This window comes from Myotis daubentonii, chromosome 4 (assembly GCF_963259705.1).
Source record: "Myotis daubentonii chromosome 4, mMyoDau2.1, whole genome shotgun sequence".
In the NCBI taxonomy this organism is placed as follows: Eukaryota; Metazoa; Chordata; class Mammalia; order Chiroptera; family Vespertilionidae; genus Myotis; species Myotis daubentonii.
The window spans coordinates 104,759,730-104,780,939 of NC_081843.1; the positions used below are offsets into that span (position 1 = coordinate 104,759,730).

At 40.7% G+C, this 21,210-nt stretch overlaps 1 protein-coding gene across 3 annotated transcripts in view; it reads left to right on the forward strand.

The window, feature by feature from the left end:
• The window catches only part of SEMA5A (semaphorin 5A), a 397,867-nt gene that overhangs the window by 352,419 nt on the left and 24,238 nt on the right, over positions 1-21,210 (forward strand). For all 3 annotated transcript variants that reach the window (XM_059694805.1, XM_059694804.1, XM_059694806.1), the window contains one exon: positions 7,264-7,411. In XM_059694805.1, the coding sequence (XP_059550788.1) occupies positions 7,264-7,411 (148 nt within the window). The remainder of the gene's footprint in view (positions 1-7,263; positions 7,412-21,210) is intronic.

A 21,210-nucleotide genomic window follows, 5' to 3' on the forward strand; every position in this document is an offset into this window, starting at 1 on the left:
GATGCTATGTGTATTTAAACTCCAACAACCCTAAAGAACTTCTGAGAGACTGCAGCCAACAGACCGATTCTCCCCAGACATGTCCCTATGTTAAATCCAGGCTTAGCGGTAATGATTTTTCACTTGAGACAAAATCTCCCATATGGGGAATAAATCAATGGGAATTTTATTGCAACAAAAATCTCAGAAATATTCATATCACTTTTTCTGAAGTAATAGATAAAGAAAATATCTAACTTATTTTTTTACATGTATTCTAAAAGATATGGACACTTCGTTTATCTGTTCTAAATTACCCAGAAATGATTTTCACAAGTTCCAGGAACTGTGTAGAAACTTGACTTCCAAAGAAGCCACCAATAAGGATGAAGCCATGGCCATTTGTGTGAATATTCTCCAAAGGCAAATGTCATGATCGGTATTAGTTTTCTCCTGCTCGGTAACAACAGTTCCAAAAACTTCAAGGCTTAAAAAACCACATACATTTTTTTTTAATTTCTCAGCCTCAGTCACCAGGCAATTCATTATGACTTACCTGGGTTCTCTGCTGGGCCAGAGATGCGATCTCATCTTAGGCTCAAGTAGGGAAGGATTTACTTCCAAGATCACGGTGGTTATTGTGAGCATTCAGTTCCTCATGGGCTTTCAAACTGAGGACTTTGGTTTCTTATTAGTTGTTAGCCAGAGTCTGCCCTCAATTATTTGCCAAATAAGCCTCCTCATCATGGTCACTTTCTTCCTCAAATGTAGTAAGGAGGAGTATCTCCTTGCAAGATGGGATGGGAGAGTCAGGGGACCCAAGGGTATATACACTCTTATATAACATCACCACAAGTTGACATGCCATCAGCTTGCATATTCCCTTGGTTGGAAGTAAGTCACATTTCCTGTCTGCATTCAAGAGGGGAGCTTACACAGGACATGGATACCAGAACTCAGGGATCATTGCAGTCACCTGAGAGTTTCTGACATAGTCTGTAGATTACCAGTCCCTCAGTCATTCACATCCCTTCAACATGCAAAATGCATCTTACCCACTCCCAAGGACCCCTAACATTTTATGCCATTAAATCATTTCACCAAATGCCAGAACTTTTATCATGTAAATCAGGCCCAAATGTGATTAAAGTTCCCTCCATGTGGTGCCTCTCAGCTTGTCAACATGAGAGATAAGTTATCTGTGACCAACGTACCCAACATGCAATGGGGGGACAGGCAGAGGGTATCTGCTATGGACATTTCTGTTGAAAAGGGGGAAATGTAACCACTGCTCCATAGAAATTCTGAAAGCTAGCCAGACAGGTATTGGGAGGTGCTGGGGGCAAGGGGTGTGCTCAATTAAGTTTCAAGGCCTGGCCATAATTTTCCCTAGTTCATGGCTCTGCCTTCTGGGCTCTCAGTTCCACTTCCTGAGTCTTCCTTCCTTTAAAAGATAGCATGTGCTTGCTTCTGGGTGCTTTCATCAGCCTGCTTTCTTCCAGTAGAATTTTGGGTTTTCTAGAGCCTCATTCAAATTGTACTTCCCATGTCCCTTACAATCCAAGCTGGTACTTTGCTGAAATAAACTCTGTGAGTCTTCCCTGGACTTCCTTGGTGTTGATTCCACTAAATAAATCTGCACCCATAGATGTTTGTGAGATGGCCCTGCTCTACCTGGGAATCCTGCCAAAATGGCTGAGGGACAAAACCCTTTCGCTTACTTGTGATTGACAGGATCTGTGAGACATGTCCTTGCTCTTGACCTCTTGAAAGGACCTTTTTGTGTGGCTGAATACTACTCTGATCATTTGATCCTTCTGAGGTTTTAACAAAAGGTTGTACAGTCACATCCTCAGCCTTTTACTTTGTCAGCCATTTCCGGCATGCTCAGAAGCTTTTTCTTGATTTTAGCATCTTTTGCCCTCGGGAGAGACTCAGAATTGCCAAAACTATTCGGCCCTGGTTCCTTCTGTTTAATATTTCTTCCCTCAATTTCTTTCTTTATCACACATTTAACAGTAAGCAGGAAGAAGAAACCAGGAAGCACCTCCACTACTTTTTCTGGGAATTTTCTTATCTACATAACTACTTGACACTTACATGTTCCGCTTTCCATAACTTCAGCAACAATTTTGGAAGCTTTCTGCTCTTTCTTCTTCCAGTTTCAAGGAATATGCTCTTATTTCCTTTTTAACTTTTATTGTCATAATATATATATATATATATATATATATATATATATATATATATATATAATAAAATTTGCCACTTAACAATTTTTAAGTGTACAATTCAGTGACATAATTTGCATTGAGAGTATTGTGCTATCTTTGTCACCATCTATTTCTAAAACTTTTTCATACTCCCAAACAGAAGTTCTGAAACTATTAAGCAATAACTCTCTATTTCTCCTTCTTTGCAGTCCCTGGTAACCTCTAATCTATGCTCTGTCTTCATGCATTTGCCTAGTCTAGGTATTTCATATAGAATCATGTGATATCTGCCCTCTTCTATTTGGTTATTTCATTGAACATAATGTTTTCAATGTTCATCCATGTTGTAGCATGTGTCAGAAGCATATTTCCTTTTTCATGGATGAATAATATTTGACTGTATGACTATACCATATTGTATTTATCCATTTACCGATTAGTTGACATTTGGGATATTTCCACATTTTGTTTATTGTAAATAACACTGCAGTAAACTCTGGCATATGAGTGTCTGTTCAGTTCCTGCTTCATTTCTTGTGTAGACTTATCTTAGAGTAGAATTGCTGGGTCATATGTTAATTCTATGTTTAATTTTTGAGGAACTGCAAAACTGTTTTCCACAGTGGATGCACCATTTTACATTCCTACCAGCAATATATAAGGGAAACAGTTTTTTTTCACATTCTCACCAGCAATCCTTGTTACTTTACTTTTTTTTTGTTTTATAGCCATTCCAGTAGCTATAAAGTGGTTTCTCATTATGGTTTTGATTTGCATTTCCCTAAGGATTAATGATGTTCAGCATCTGTACATTGGCCATCTGTATATCTTTTTTGGAAATGTCTATTCAAGTCCTTTGCTCATTTTCTGGTTGGGTTGATTTTGTTGTTGTTGAGTTTTAGTTCTTTATTCTCTGTCCAATTTATGTACAGATTCTGTGGTGCCACGAAAGATTCCATTATTTCAGTATGGCCCAGCGAAGGGACAATCACAGAGAACCAAGGAAAACATAGTTCTGACAGGGCTGTGATTGGTTCAGCTTAACAGAGGATGCAGTGAGAAGCTATCATGGACCTAACCACAACAGAACATGATTTATAGCACAAAGAAATATGAAAAGAAACATGATACAGTGTTGAGAATCTAGTCTATATGGGTTTATGAAAAGCATTTCTTTTCATAGAGACTAAGTTTGTGGGAAAATGGATAATTTATGGAGAAATATTGCTGGGTTATTAATTAGCTTTTAAATGCAAAATGAGAATAAGCAGTCATGGGCAAAATTAGAATCTTAATTTTTAATGCATCATGAAATACATCTGTGACTGTCAGTGATTTAAGAGACAAGAGATCCAAGAGAGCCCTTAAAAGTTCAAAAATGTTTAGCTTGTTATTTGGTAAAAAGGCAGCTGCACATAGAGGACTAGAGCCACGAGGATCAACAGCTGGCCCATCGTGTAGGTACCTGATCCATAAATCAATAAGAATCCTTGAACAAGCAGAGTTTCCAAGGTAACCCACCTTCAATTTCCATTTTCGTTTGTGACCAAGAAAGAGTAGTGTAACAAGAGCTGCATCTCTTAGGAGAACATGTTAGTTGGGGTAAGAGAGCCAGGGGACCAGAGGGGCACTTCTTCCTTAAAATTGCAGAGCATCAGAGTTAGGGGTTTACAAGGGCTTTGCCTCTCAGGGTGGATTTGTGAATAAAAACCCAGACATAGATGGCAGAAGAACCTACACATTTCTGCTTTCCTTCTGGCCTCCCTTGCAGAGGGTAACATGTTCACAAAACCAGGGCGTAGCTTTTTCCTCTGAATCACTGTGGAGGGAGAAAGAGAAAGAAAAGGAAGGCAGGTTGTGGCCAGCCTTCAAATGCAGCCAGATATGGAATTGATTAACACTGTTTGAAAGTTCTATGCCACATGCACTTTTCAGGTTCTCCTGAAATAGATTTTTAGCTATAACAACAGGCAGGGTGTTTTCAAAGGTGGCCTGCTACAGGCAAACGTGAGAAAGTTTTTATGCACTATGATTTATTTTGCTATGGGGAAATGGTAGCTCAGTCTTGTACTTCTTATTAAAAGTCAAAGGTCTCTTATTTCCTTTGCTCTCCCTACCCTTTTCTTGTTTGTTTATGTTTTTGAAAGCTGAAATTAGGGCCAAGACCTCTAGGATGTCGATCCCTTTTAAATGTCAATGGATCCACTTGGAAACAGAAGGTGGTTTTCTACTTCTCGTTATACCCACAGTGAGAGAAGCGGCACATGGAGATTTTGAATCACATGCTGAGAGTTCTGATGTTCTGAGTTTTCTTGACTTACTGCTTCCAAATATGTTCTTAAAATAAATGGCAATTTCCTCTTGGAACAGTTTATGCACTAACACATATGTTAGTAATCTCTGAGCAGTCGGGATGCTTTACATACTGTAACTCTACACATTTGCACGTGCTTCCTAAGGTCACATTCCTTTAATCTATTGTATCCTCAATTTTGTTTTGGCTCTTTTATCTAGAGGTCTCTTAATTAGAAGGTCCTTCTCTTCTATGACCTGAACCCTGAGCTCTCAGAACCAGGGCCCTGGGAGACTGTATGTGACTTCTTAAGAGGAAAACCTAATGTTTCCTCTTGCCTCAAAAGTGGAAAAGATGAAAAAGAATGATGACTCTTCAGTTCTATTGGCTACTCATACTTTTTTAAAGACTATTTTATTGAATTTTAGAGAGGGGGGGATGTCAATATGAGAGCACAACATTGATCAGTTGCCTCCTGCTTTGCCTCTGAGCAGACTCTCTCTGGGTAAGAAGCTAACTGACTTAGACTCACAAATAATACCCTCTGCCTCCTGTTTCTAAAGGCAGATGGGATGGGCGGGGAGAAAGACAGAAACATCTTTCATTGTAGTCTTCTCTCTACTGGGGATTGAGCCTGCAACCTGGGTATGTGCCTCTGACCAGGCAAGCCAGCAACCTCATGGTGTACAGGAGGATGCCCACTCAACTGAGCCACAGGGCCCATTGGCTACACTTTTCTGTGAAAATTAAGAGAACCTAAACCATTAGTGTGATTGGTTCTGCACTTCTGGAGGCTTTTTTCTGCCAGGACCTGCCAACTCTCTCTCCTGGGAAGTAAGCATTCCTCCCATTTTCACTTGAGAGGCTGCCTTTTGACTCTACCATGTGTTGTTTTTTCTGTACATTCACACAGTTGCAGTAACTTATTCCCACTACACCAAACCCCATGTGTATCCCTTCCTCTACTCCTTCCACCACCATCATGATTGTCAGGCTTGGACTAGCTCTCTCTTCAGTTGTTGCAATCTAGATTCTCCTGGCTGGTACTTGCTCCGTCAGCTCTTCCTGCTGGTGGTCTCACTTCTCCTATCTTTGTAGACCAGACCCCACCCTCAAGCTTAGAGAACTCCTTAAATTTAGGGGGCTTCGGGGGGATGAACCACCAAACCCTGGGAATCATTGTCCACTCTAACTCGGATGGTACTATTTTGTCTCTGGAGTTCTGTGGGATTTTCTTAGTTCCTTATAAATAAAGTTCAACTTTCTGTCATCTTTTTCTATTCTTGGTGACCTCGCTTACTTCACTCTTCCCATTTCCACTTTCCATTGTTTTCTAGAATGTCAGTCCGTGTTCCATGTGCCTCATCTCATTGACTCCCTTCAGTGGGCCTGGCTTTTTATCTTTCGTCACTACCCATCCCCCAAGCCTTCATATTCTCTGTAGCATTTTCTTGGTTTGATGAAGAAACTGTTGAATCTTACCAGTATTAGCTATCAGGAAATTACGCTGCCTAAATCACTTTCCCTGGTTTCTGGAAACCAGCTATCATTTGCTCCTGTTTTCCACGCATTGAGATAGAGGGTTGTGTGTCCTGAGCATCCTGGGCTGTGTCCATCTCCCGGTATTCATCTGTGACAGGGAAGCACTCTCTATAATGGCCTTTGCACAGTGCCCTGCAAGATTAGGCATTTATTAGTTGTGATAACATTAAAGGTAACTGACTTAGCCTCACAAATAGGACCCTCTGCTTCCTGTTTCTAAAGGTGATGGCATGGGTAGGGAGGAAGACAGAAACATCTTGCATCCTAGTTTTCAGTAGGAGCCACATTTGTGTTTAGTGGGTGAACTATTGGTTTAAATAGTCATTTAAATGGCCAGATGTGTCTCACTAAATTTGGCTGTGTTAAGAGTAGCATCTTCTCCCCTATGAGTTGTAACGTGTAGAACGCCAGGCTGTTTCTTGGTTTTTGTTTGTCTATTTGTTTCTCTCATGTCACCTCATTTCACTTGTACTATCAAAGAATGAGGAGAAATTTGACTCATATACAGCTTAAGAAGCCCTTGCATATTTGGCTAAAAATTGGCAACATGTATATATATGTAGAAGTATAGAAGTATAGTCAACCATAAAAATAAGACTAGTATTTGTAAGTAGTAATTCAGTTCTTTTTAGATAACCAGTAGTCTTTTAAATTAAGGTTGGACATGATTCTGGGAGTCTGCAAATAAATTAAAATATGCAGTAACCTAAGCAGTATATGACATGAAGCTTTATGCTAAAATCTGGCTTTAACTTTTCTTTAACTTATTATATTAATAGGATGATGAGCCTTATTTAATTCAAGGATGAGAAATGAAATCCAAATACACTTTTGCTGACTTGGTATTCATAACCTGCTTTATCTTTCAATGTTTATGTTTAGAAGATAAATGCCCTACCTAGGTATTTTCTATGTGTTCTCATTTTCGGGTGTCTATTTGAAGGGTTTTGTTTTGTTTGTTTCTCCTTTAATTGGCTGCACAGGAAGATCCATTCTGCATTGTGAGTTTAGCATTTTCTTCATTGTCTCCCGTGCATCCCATTGTCCATGCACACACAGCATGGCCAGCGCCACATCTGCCTCCTTCACTGAGCAACCACTTCAAACACAAAAGCCCCTCCACGCTGAGCATGCCCATGTGCCCAACATCTGGTGCAGGGACGGAGCCTGGAAGGTCTGGGGCCTCACGTTACACTTTGACACAGTTTCCTTTTCCTCTCGGTTTCTCCTTTACAGATACTGCAATGAGCATCTGCTGTGCCCCCCGCATGTGTTCTGGACGGGCTGGGGTCCTTGGGAGCGGTGCACAGCCCAGTGCGGGGGCGGTATTCAGGCTCGCCGCAGGACTTGTGAGAATGGGCCCGACTGCGCCGGCTGCAATGTGGTGAGTAGAGTACTACTCATCCCCAGCCCTCGGCCTGGACCTGGGAGAGCAGAGTGAGCACACACTAGATGTTTTCCTACCCACGTACGCTGAGCACACAAGATACACTGCAAGCACTCAGTGCCCTGCAAACACTAGATGCTTTACAAACACATGTGTAAACATGAGCTATTCTGCATGCACTAGGTTATCTGTACATACTGCATGCTCTGTGGGTACTAAGTGCTCTGCAAACATGACATGACTAGACAGTGTACACTTGGTACACACTGGATGCTCTGCAGGTGTCAGGTGCTCTTACTCACTAGATAGTCTGCAAATGTTAGATTCTCAATAGACACTAGATGTTCCGTAAACATTGAATGCTCTGTACACATGACGTGTCCCGGCACTGGGAGCTCTGCACACACTAGATGCTGTGAATCAGACAGGTTTCTCTGGTTAATGAGAATGTTTGCAGGAAATACTGGAAATTCAGCTTTTTGCATTAAATATTCTCACATTTATGAATTTTCAATTCCCGTTTCTGAGCTATGACAGCAACTTCAGCCTGCTTCATTCTGGTCCATATATCTGGTTTGGGGACACGGGGTAAGGTCTCTACATTGAGCCACAGTGAGGTATGGAATGCAGGATGAACCCAAGACACAGGACTGAGAGACTTTCTGGGATCATTGTCAGAGCACAAAGGTACCAATTCAGAGGGAATAAAAGACAACTTGCGGTTTTGTTTTTCTTCTGCCTTTAGAAGTCATATTTTTTTAACACTTTAAACTCTCAAATAAAATTCCTCCTGTGCGAGTACCTCCCCCAAGGCCCGTTGCTGCTCCTCCTGTGCCATCTGTCAGGGTGAGTGGCCACGGAGGCTGCTGGGCTTGCACCTCATTCATCTTCCCCTGGTCCTGGCCTCTCGCCCAGGCTCCTTGCATGGGCTACTCCTTGAGGTGTCTGCTTTCTCCTTTCCTTCCCGCCTATGGAAGCTGCCTCTCAAATGCCACTTCACAACTGAAAATCAAAGGCATGCTCTTTCTTAATTGCTATGCCTAGTTGATTTGATCTAAAATTTTTATGTAATCCATTACCAGGAAAGTTCAACAAAGGACTTTGATCTTCATGAAGGTCACAGTCTGAACTCTTCCCCTGCACTGAGCTTGTAAAATGCATGCACTTGTATTTCCAAGTTCTTCTTCAAGGGAAAGGATCAGCCTCCCTAACTGAACCTTGATACTGTACCTTCATGCATGTGGGAACACAACATTTGCTTTCTTTTTATTATATCTCAGCAAAGAGCTTGCAGTTATGAAAGATGATCAGAGTCAAAATGTCACATTTTGTTAAAAGAAGCTGGAGTATTTTGAAAGACTTAATATCAGTTCACAAAATCACGTGGTAGCCACAAAAGTGTAAGTTTTCTGAAATTTAGCACTGAAAATTCAGTGATCAAGTTTAAAGAATGATGCATGATGCAGAGGGAGAGAAGAGGAAAATGATGGATTGTAGGAATTAATCCATCAAAAGTCTGTCTCTAGAACATGTAAATTATTTACAATATCGGAAATTGCAATTGATATGGACGTCTGGAGGATTTCACAAAAATGTTTCATTTATAGAGTTTTAAGAGTCTGTTGCACAGATTTCTGTGGCTCCACAAAATAATCAGGCTTATTTCTGCCTATAATAATTCAAACACAGTCATTGCAGAGTTAATTGAAAGGAGAAGCTGTCGTGAATAGAGGTTCTCTGCTATAAAAGAGACTTAAGTGAGACACGCAGAGAGATTTTTCCTTTACCATTTACCAATAATGTCCCTGATAAGGCTTTTCCTATACCTGACACTAAAATACCTAAATGTACTTAGGCAAACACAGAAACAGTATTCTTACTTATAGCAATTTCCACTAAATGGCCATGAGTTTTAAAATCTTTTGTAGGTCTACATTGATGTGTACACCGAACAAATTGATTTTTTAAAGGCATAACAAATACCAGTTGCCATTATTTAAAAGAGGGAACCCCAGGTCTCTTTAAATTATGCCAGATTTTTAACTGCTACAAAATAATTAAATATGGCTTTCTAAATGTAAAGCCTTAGTAGACTTCCTCCAAACATGGCCAAAGAATATTCTTTTCCGAATGCATCTTCCATCTTTGATTTGTATCCCTGAAGACACTATTGGACTAATCATGGATTATCTATCCATAGAGAACACTCCTTGAATCATCTAGTCGATTTGATGTCCCTGCTAAATTGGGGCACTTATTTTGGTCAATTTCTGTAGCTCATCTTGTCTGCTTCTACTTGCACTAGGCACTTGCCACTGTAATTAAAGAGGAGGCTCTCTTAATTTTTAAAAAGCTATTTGTTTATCCAGCCAAGTTGGCTTTTACATGACGTGCTAAGATGCGGTCCCTCTCACTGGAAGACAAGTGCTTCCTGTCGGAGGGGAAAGGGGGAGTTTGCAGCATCAAGATTGAGCTATTGCATTGGTTTGCATCTTTGGGCTCTTCCATCTCCCATCCAATTTTTAAAAAGCCTATTTCAGTCCAGCACCACACTGCACAGGCTGGAGTTATGTTTCCAGGAAACATTTTCATGCGTTATAGCAGCTTGGGCTGTGACTGCTTGAGAACATCCTGCCACTCGGCCATCGCAAGCGGAGACCTGTGGCTGTACACTGATAGTGACTCTGCTCAGCCAGCTTACAGAGAAGGTGGAGAGAAGCAGGGGTCCGACCCATTTTAGGTTCCATGTTAGACAGGCCAGCATTGCATCAGCTCAAGAACCCTCTCTAAAATCAAGGTAATATGCAAGCAAACAAAGCCTGGTGAGACACCCCTTTAAGAAAGGCTTTGTCACTTACTTAACTGATTGTGCTTCTTGTGGTGTGGCCTGCCTTTGGTTTACTCGGGCTTGCAAGGCCTGCATACATCACACTCTGAAAAGATGTTTGCCTGAGCTCACACTCATATAACCAGAATCTGAGCATCTTGATTTTTTTTTACCTATTTCACTCCATCATTGTTTAATAAATATTAAGATTAAGCTTCTCTAGCCCCTGATGGGCTCTGTGGAGAGCAGGGTGAATAAGGGAATCACAGTGCCTGCTTAGAACTTTGGACAGGGACTATCTGTATGTCAGTTTGTTCAATGCCTATTTTTATTTGTGATGCTGTTTTTCACAATATATTTAATACCAATCTCCATGTAGCAAGGAGGGGCGTGCTATAGAATTAGTTCACATGTATGCACGTGCAGGCAGAGGATTTTCAAGTGAGTTTTGATCACATTATACTTGTCTTTTGGTTTGGCTCATGGCAGGCAGTTCTTCCTTTTGAAGAAGTAATCTAAGTGTTTAATTACATCAACAATATGTTTTAATTAGTGTTTTACTTAAGATTTGCATTTCACATTTTATTATCTCATCGGAGTGGAATTTCTGAACATGTATAATTTCAGTTGTTAAAACAATTCACGCACATAATAATTTTCAAAGCAACTTGTAATTAAGTAAAGGGGAAAGTGACAGATGTTAGAGGATGAAAAAATGGTTTCAAAACATTGATTATTTTCACAGATACCATTATTTCTTTCTTCTCAAGTGTTATCCTCTTAGTAATCTTGGAGCCTTCGAAGAACTTTAGCCTACTTTAGATCTCTTCTATGTGAATCTTAGAATAATAGAAGCTAGTGCTACATGTAGATATTATAATCTTTCTAAATGGAAACACAATGCTACACTAAAAGCCTTCTACGTTTGTCGGAAAAGAATAAAAGCCTAATTATTTTGCTCTGTGGTTGGATGATCTGCCCCCAATGCAGACATTCTTAGAACAGCTGTCTCTTCATTTCACTCCACAGCATGCTGTTTTTTTTTCTAGATCTCTTTGACATACAGAATCTCATGAGGTTCTGGTTTGAAAGAAATCATTGCAATAAAGACACTTAAAGCTGGACTTGGCTCCTACCATATCACATTCTCGCATTACTTTATAAGCCATGCAGCGTGAGAAAGTAACATCGCACACACTCCTCTTTGGCATCTTGCTTATTTTACGATGCAAAAAATTTCCCACATCTGTTCTACTCCGTCCTCATCCCAGGAAACTGCCCAGTTGCAGGTGATTGGAAAGCAGTCTTCCAAGGAGCTCTAGTGTCATTGTGTGGGAGAAGGAAGGGGCAGGGGCTGAAGAAAGGAAGCAGTGGGATCTACTTACAAATGGCTCAGGCCCCACATGGGAAACCAGCAGCACAGGGACCTGTGCCTCTCAACAGGGAGTGAGGCAGAAACAGAGGGGCAGCCAGATGGAGCCCAGACCTCACGAGGAGCCCTCTGAGGTTCTCCAGGCAGGCTTCCTTAGGAAGCTATTACATCGCTTTCTTTCTCTTATCCTTTCACAACTGCTAGTTCCACTGTCAGGCCTGCTACATGAGTCTTCTTTGAGGATTAATTTGTCTAATGCTTTGTGTGATCTCCTATGGTATTGTTAATTTCTAAACAGTTTTACATATGGAAGAAAAGGACATTCTCCACGACCTTGGTTATTGATCTGTCATCCTTTTCTTTGTAGTATTTTCAGATCATTCCATCTGTGTATTTGGTCAACCAAAAATGTTGAATACCTAGCACAGAACTGTCCTAGGCCCTTTGGAAGATACACAGATGCAGGCAATAGAACCCCTAACCACAAAGATACGACTTTCTAGCTTAAGATAAAAAAATATAAATCAAATAACTAAGATATAAGGAAGAAGCTAGGAATGCCAGTGGAGCAATTAAGAGAAAACAGTGAGTCCACAGGAGGGAGAGGTTATCTGTGGCTGGGTCAAGGGCACCCGCATGGTGTGGCCAGGATTTGGCCAAGTTGAGAGGGGCATGGGAGCTTCCCTGAGAAAGGAACATGGGTGAAGAATGTGGATCAAAGGATGTGGAGGTATACACTGGGAGCTGTAAGTAGCATCATTCGGGTGACTGGAGGATGTATAGTTATGTGACCAGACACAGATTTGGAAAGTCAGTTGCTTCATTTCAAAAGGTTTTGAGTACCAGCCTGTGGGGTACATAGTTAGGAAAAAGCTGAGGGATTTCGCCAGCCCCTCTAATATTCCCTGCTGTACTGGAGATCACGGCCAAGTCAATATATCAAAACAAAGATATAAGAGTTGTGAGGTCAAGGATGAGAATAAGTTCTCCACAGGATTCCCGCCAGCTCTCTTACCCATGTCTGGAAGGTCAGAGACTGTTGCTGAATGACTGGTCCTGGGAGGTAGTGTGGCATTCACACATGGCAGTGCTGGGCAATGGCGCCGTGCTGGGCCCTGCATGGGGGCTTTGGGGGTGCTCAGCTGCATGAGCCTCCACCCCACATGGACCAGAGCCTCCTGACCTTTCTCGGTTTGTACACCGTTTACTGATTGAACAATTATTCAGTACTTACAAAGATTTTGAACACCACTGAGGGAAAGTGGACCCAAATCACACAAGAGACGGTGGCGTGTTTCTGACGTGTGGACCCCACTGGTGCCTGCTTGACTGCGGAAGCACTAGGAGGTCCGATGCTGGCGGAGCGCCTGCTGTGTGAGGACCAGCAAGTGTCCAGGGCCCGGCCAGAAAGAGAAAAATGAAACGTTGGCAGCCGCTGTCTGCACAAACCTCACGGTGTGCGAGGGAGACCCCTGTGCAAGCCAGTCATTGCAGAGCTGTGTCCTTCCTCTGTGACTGCCCGGGGGCCAGGGATAGCACCCTGGAGGAGGCAGAGTTTCCAGGGAAATTTAGGAGAAAGCTGGCAGGTTGCAGGAAAGGCAGCAGCAGCAACGGCACAGAGGCCTAAAGCCACAGCATGTGACTGTGGGTCTTCAAGACAGTGTCGCGTGGCTAGGACACGGGCCATGAGGTGGGAGGGGTTGAGACAGAGCCGTTGATCTGATTTTCTGAGTCATCTGGGGAGCTGAGCACTTTCTGTTTCACTCTGCCAGCAGCATGAGCCACAGAAATGCAATTAGAAGCACTGATTAGCCCAGGGTTTCTCTAGATGGGCACCATGACCCCCATTCATGATGGCCTTCTTGAGTACTATTTTGTTATAATTTTATGGAATGATGGCTCTTTTATATAATTAGGCATTAAATATTTTAAATGTATACTTAGGCTTCTAGCTGCTGGTGTTGTTCCTGCCTGCCCGGGTAAACTCCTGTTTGAACAAACCTCACGTCTACTCCCCTGACTGTAATGTTCTGCCTGATTGTGGGTAGAGTGTTTCATGGTGTAATAAAGACAAAGAAACTCTATTACTGAGGGACGGTCTAAAAGAAGAAAACTACTTTTCTTTTTTTTTCTCATCACACTATAAGAGAAAACTTAGATGTCTGCAGTCACCCTTATATCACTTATGGCTTTATTTTATAGACTAATATTTGTAAGAAAATAAAGCAATTTAGAAATACTTGAGTCATATTTTAGAAGAGCAGGCACTTTTACTCAGCCACCTTATGGAATTTTTTGCCCAAATGAATAGAAATTGAGGCAGAGAGCAGTCAATACTCTTGCTTAAATTTTGCCATGTGTCCAGAAGAGAAAAATGAATTTTAATGTCGCCCATAGTACAGAATTCTAAGTATTTCAACTGGGATACTTTCTGTAGGCCAGAAAGATGGCTTTGAATAAGAAACACCCTTACCTTGTTGAAAAAGAGAAGCGGCTTTCTAGAACGTGAGCTTTGTGGCTGCATTTGTTGGTTTAGATCAGTGGTCGGCAAACTGCAGCTCGGCAAACCACGGCTCGCTAGCCACATGCAGCTCTTTGGCCCCTTGAGTGTGGCTCTTCCACAAAATACCGGCTCTTCCACAAAATACCAACTTCTGTGCATGGGCCACAAAGTTTCAATCACACTGTACGTGCGCGCCCGCACGTGGTATTTTGTGGAAGAGCCACACTGAAGGGGCCAAAGAGCTGCATGTGGCTCGCAAGCCACGATTTGCTGACCACAGGTTTAGATAATCTTAATATATGAATTATCAAGTGACTTCTATCACGTGTTCGTGTTTTCATATATAGAAGTGCATTTATATGGTGATAGTAGTGGGAAAGAAAATTTGTACAGTTAAAAAACTAAGGAATGGCCCTGGCCAGTGTGACTTATGTGGTTGAGCGTTGTCCCGTGCACCAAATGGTGTCTGGTTTGATTCCCGGTCAGGGCACATGCAAGGTTGCAGGCTACATCCCAGATGGGGTTTGTGCAGGGGGCAGCTAATTGATATTTCTCTCACATTTATGTCTCTCTCTCTTTCGCTCCCTTCCTCTCTGTCTAAAATCAATAAAAACTTATTTAAAAAAACAAAAACTAAGGAATGGATATAACAGCATGCATCTGTGACCAAACTATGAATTTGGAAGAAGTTTACCCACTTCATTATTTAATCATCATTTTACATTTTAGGAATTTATAGCAGAACTAGAGGCCTGATGCACAAAATTCCTGCAAGAGTAGGCCTTCCTTCTCCTGGCTGCTGGCAGGCACCTGGGACCCAGGCTTCTCTCACAGCCCCGGCTTCATCCGGAAAGTCGTCCAGAAGGACATCCAGAAGGATGTCCGGTCTAATTAGCATATTATGCTTTTATTATTATAGATGATTTTCTAATCATATTTAAGTATATGAAAATTCATAATGTAGCTTGTCTTTAAACATTGATTAGATTGTTTCTTTTTTTATAGGAAACTTCCAGATAAACTGTGTTATGCCATTGCCATATGTTAAGTACATTAAAAGCTAGAAATGTTTAACTTATGTTTGATTCCAACATTTTGAATATTTTAATTCTACTGCAGACCTCGCTATGGGAAAGCAGCCATTGAGGGTGGGAGGTGCAGGAAACACAGAGTTTATTCTTGTATTATTTATTTATTTATTATTGTATTATTTGCCATGCAAACAAGGGTAAGCCTACTTTTGCCCCTCCCTATGTTATGCTGGCAGTCAGGAGCAGGGCCAGGTTCAGAAAGCACGTGATCAAGACTTTAAACTTTTCCTAAGATGGCTAAGATTGCACTAGGGCTTTTGTTTTGTTTTCTGTTAACAATGACATTCTACTATTAGGGCATAGATCATTTTACTAGAATTGGTAAGTCAGGCAACTAAATTGGTGGGCACATCCCACCTTCAGTGCTGCGATCGAGGAAGATCATGCACCTTGGTGTGAAAGTGGTCTTTCAGACAGAGAATCCCAGGAGAGTGACTTATGAGATTGGCCACAGTGCCAGTTACTATGTCGTCTTATTGAAGGTCAAGTCCCTCAGACATCTTAACTCCCTTCACACATAGTTGGTATGGGACTGCTGGTATTTTCATGTTTCCCTTGAACTTTATGTGCTTATTTTCATCATTAATATTTAATAATATTTAATATCCCTTGAAGAGGTATAGGTTCTTCAGCAATGATTATTGAAAAATGGATTAATGACTGAGTGGATGGATGGATAGGTCACATGATGCTTCCATTTTCATCTGTTGTTAATTGAAAATGTCATTTGGGCAATATTACTTTGACTTTAATTTCAAAAATATAAATGTTTAAATTAAAATATTTAGGTCAATACCCATAAGTTCTGGCAGGAAACATTTATGAGATAATAGGAATATAATTATAAAATTTGAATTATAAAATGGGAGTCATTTATAGATCTCTTTTTAAGAGGAACATGATTTCCCACAGTAAATTGGCCCAAAGAAGAGCAAAAAGTTCAATTCCTTGTGAAAGATGTTGATAAAACACACATGTTTTTCATTTCCCAGATCCATTAAATGATGGATCCCGGCTTAGAGAGCCAAGAAAATACCCAAGAGTTCCAAATATTTCCCTACTGGTGAAACGAAATGACAGAAGGACTCTGACCTTAGCAATGAATTTTCCAAATACATCTTACACGATATCGGAATTTTCAATTAAATAAATGTTCTTCGTACTATCTTTTAGGGCATGAAATCTTAACTAATTATTTAAGGAATATGAACTGATAAAAAGTCAGTTTCATATAAACTCAGATAAGAGCAAATTCGGAAAATAATTTTCCACCAAATGATCACATTATAGAAGGAATGAAATTATATACATGGAAACTTGGATACTTATGTTACCAGTTGGACAAATCCATTCTCCTGTGTGTAATCCTGCTAGGGTAATTATGGCTTCTTATGACCATCTGAATTTTTTTGGACAGAGGTTGCTATTGACCAACTTTGGAGAACTAATATTTTTGTGTTCTGTACCCCATCTTTGTTTCCAGACCTCTGTGCACACCAACAATGCCCTGAATACCAAACTCTGATAATCACTATAAATGCATTATCTGGTTTAACACTCCCAAATCCTCATGATGTGTGTCTATGACCACTTTTCAATGAGAAATCTAAGGCACTAGATAATGGACATGAAGGGAATAGACCGCCCTGGACAGACCTGGTGGGCTACCTTGGTTATCACATAAAGTCACAAACATGGAAGTGATCAGAGAGTTTCACAGTAGAAACTTATGAATAAGCTCAAAGGTGGAATCACTGGAGAAGAAAGACTAATGAAGTGCCAGCCCCCTAGGCCTCATCCACTCCCTGGGAAGCCACCACCAGCAGCCTTGAAGGCTTATTTTAGATGACTTCCCCATTAGAACATGGACATCTCAATGGGCTAAGGACATAGAGCATATGACATGGGCTAAGGATTTTATGAACATAAGACTCCATCTTCAGTTTTAAACATCCTGGTTAGGTTTGGCAGAAGACGGGGATCTTCCACACAACCTCGGAACCACAGGGATGCACCCTCATTTTCAGTTTTGAGTTAGTGAAGTCGATTGTAAAATCAGTCACACAACAGTACAATTGCTTCACTTTTTGGGAGCTTGTTTGATTCCAGGTAGCATCCTCCTCCACAGCATTTACTAATATGCAATCTGCTTAGTTAGTCAATTTTGTTTTTTTAAGAAGGTCAGAGAAAAGGGCTCAAGATCAGTTCATATCACGCTTGCTTTGAAGAAACCCACTTATGTTTGTTGAACCCAAGGCCCCTCAGTCCTTCCTGACAACAGATGCTTTTTCCTGAAGCACACCATGAGCTGCCCAGAGACACGCTTTAGGAAAAGCTCTTTTATGGGATGAATAGAACACCGCTTAGAGTCTGCTTATGCCCTTAAAGCAAAAGGCATATACCCAATATGCTTCACACACACACATAGTGGACAGAAATCTAAAGCTTTAATGGAATTGGTGAAATTGAAACTCAAATCAATGGTCAACATGTATATTTTGTCACAGTTCTGCATAGCTGAATTAAAAAAGAATTCTGCATAGGGCCAGGCATCTTTAATAAAGCATGAGTTCTAACAACTAACCTCCACTTGGCACATAACCTGTGGGACTCCCATCAACAACTTTCTATGTATTATTAATAGCAAGTAATGGTAATTTAAAAAATTAACTGAAATTTTCTCATAAGAAAAAATTGGAGGAATATTATAGCAGGAAGATAATGAGTTTCTGTGAAAGAAAATTCCTGCCAATGGGAGATCAGACTAAGAGGCAAAAGCAGGACATAAGAAAAATTCAGCTTCATTTGAATCTTCTAATAAATTGAATCCTTGGTGTATTGGATGAAAAGCAGGGTCCCAGAATACATTCCTTTTTATATATACAAACAAATACACATTTACATCAGTATGTATTAGTATTCTAGTGTCATGTAACAAAATTAGCATAAATTTAATGGCTTAAAAGAATACTTTTTTTTTTAATCATCTCACAGTTCCATCGGTCACACATCTGGGCCCATGTAACTGGTTTCTCTGCTCTGTCTCATAGGCTGAAGTCAAAGTATCCAGAGTTGCAAACTTCTCTGAAGCTCTGGGTTCTCTTGCAAGCTCTCTGATTGTTTGAAGAATTTAGTTCTTTGCAATTTTAGGACCGAGTCCCTGTTTTCCTTAGGCTGGGGGTCACTGGAGCTCCTAGAAGTTGCCCTCAGGTGCCAGGCACGTGGCCCTCTCACAGTGTGGCAGCTAACTTCTTCCAAAGCCAGCAGGAGAATCGAGAGAATGGACATGTCCATCAACCTAAAAGTTTCCTTGTTCCCTATTGTCACCCCTCCCTCATGCACTGTGTCCTTCTCAGTCCCATGGAGCCGCTTCTCTGCTTTCTGACCCTACATTAGTTTTCATTTTCCACAATTTTATGTTACTTCCTTTTGTTGGATTCTTTCTCTCAGAATAATTATTTTCAGATTCTTCTGTGCTGTGCACATATCAACAGTTCATTTCTTTTATTATCAAGTAGTGTTATATATTTGGATGTAAGATGAAGTATTTAGTTATTACCTGCTGATAGACATATGGATTGTTTCCAGTTTACGGCTATTACAAATAAAGCTTTTATGAGCATTCATGTACAAGGATTTGTATGGACATAGACTTTCTTTCCTCTTGGGTAAATATCTATGAGGGAAATGGCTCGATCATATGATAAGTGTGTTTATAAGTTTTTAAGAAAATGTCAATAGTTTTCAAAGGGATTGTGTGATTTTACATCCCTACCAGCAGGGCAGGAGGGAGAGTTCCCGTTGCCCGGAAGGCCACCAGCACTTGACTGGCAAGTTTCTGGTTTCTTTTGTTTTGTTTTAGCCATTCTAATATCTAATTTGTGGTGATTTACTTGTGGTTTTAATTTACTGTTTCTAAAAATTATCTCAGCATATCATAATTTGATATTTTAAGTGAATGCATCATATGAAACCTCAAAAAGCAGTTGAAAAGAGAAATGCCTGTCTCGTGTTAAAATGTGTGCTATGAGGGGTTAATGAACAAAAGAACAGACTTCGTTATCAGAGGTTTCGGTCTAATGAGCCTGAACTGACCTTCTTTATCCTTGAGTGATTCCCATCACTGGCACATGTAGCTCCTGCCATCATAAAGTGATGTTAAACTTATTAATAAAGACCTGTATTTTTAAAGCAAAGGTCCATAAACAGCATATGTTTTAAGTCCATTTCAGCAAGGAGCCTGGACACTGGCCCGGCCAGGTGGGCACAGAGTCAGGAAGGGAAGGACAGTGGCATATGGCATTTTCAATCTGGGGATGACAGTGCTGCATACCACCAGCCTGAGAGATCCCAGATGAGGTTTAAAGCATTCCTATCATGTGGCTTCCATTTCAAGTGAAATAGAGCGAGCTCACACGTGTCCTGTCTAGTTTCTCACACCATTGAGTTTATGGCCTGAATTGGGCTATTTTTTTCATTCGGGAGGCAGCATCCAAAAGATGCCGTGATCAAAGACGCTGTAAAGGGAGGAAAATGCAGTCATCTGTCTTCCGGTGTGTGTTGCTGTGGACAGGAGCAGCACCTTGACAGGGTATTACATCAAAGACGCCGCGGTGATCACTTCACATACTTTCTGTTAAAAGCCTATGATGTCACCAACACAGAGAACTCCGGAGTATTTTCCCCTGTAAAAATAATAAAAAATGAGGGATTATGAGTGAAGAAATCTAGTTAGAATAGTGACAAAATCATGACTTTAATAGACGTCCAGGTAAAGCTGATGGTGTGGACACACATGGCTACTTTCTGTCGTATTGGAAATTCACTAACAAACTATTAAAGATATTAAAGGGATATTTTTTCTAACCAGAAACCCACAAAGACAGTTCTTACTGTGTCTGACTACATGACAGAGCTGAAGTAATGACATGCTCATTGACACGAAACAACTACCCCCCAAACCAGATGAGCCCTTAACTCAGATTGGAAGGGAACTGCACCAGAGACAGAAATCGATCGTGGTTTACAGCACTCACGTGTGGATAGTGCTCCCCTAGTGCTCCGAGCAAACACTGCATTTTGACCTAACAAAGTGTAGCTTGGCCATATTATGATGACGGAAGATGCGACTGCCTCAGTGTTGAAGATGCAGGGTGGGAGGTGGGGAGTTAAGAGCTAAATCCCTGTTTTCCATAGTGCACAGTGAATGGACAATGCCTGATGGAAGATTCTCGTTAGCTCTATGGGCTACCTATCAAAATGCTTAACTAAAAATTGATGGGGGAAGAATGGAACAGTTCTCCTTTTTATAATACAGCTTAGAGAGCAGTTTATCTCTTATTTTATATGTATGTTTAACATTGACAAATATCATTTTAGAAGTGTGCCCATAATTGAATGTATTGTGTGTTGTGGATTTTGCTTCGAATGAAACATCCTTTGTTGTCAAATGGAGGAATCTCCGTGTGGTGCTCTGTCCAAAGTCAAACCCAGGACCCTTATATTTGGCCCTATTTCTGGGGATATAGAGTTTAAAATTTTTGCCAAATAACTATTTTAGTGCTTCGGATTGATCTTCATAATTGTAGTCTTAAATTCCAACCCCCCAGCACTCACTGTACCAAACCTTCAGATCTCTCTGCTTAGCTCCCAGGACCTTCCAACCTGTGTGCCAGGGAGATTCCTGGTAGTGAGGGAAGGGAGGAGAAACTGACAAATGTCACTGAGGTATTAACCAGGGAAATCTGGTGAAAATTTCTTAGCAACTAAAAGTCGTTATCATTTGGATGCCTACCAGTCTATCCCTTTGAATCTGTTATTCCAGAGCTTAAAATATCCATTAATCACAAACTGAATATACCGTAGTTCAAAAAACAGGTAGTGGTTCCATTATGTTAACTTTAATCTTTTAGATAAGATAGCTAAATTTAACATCTGAGTAATTAGCATTTGGGTCACTTATTAAGTGAAAGGAAGATGATTTATATGGAAATCATGATTTTT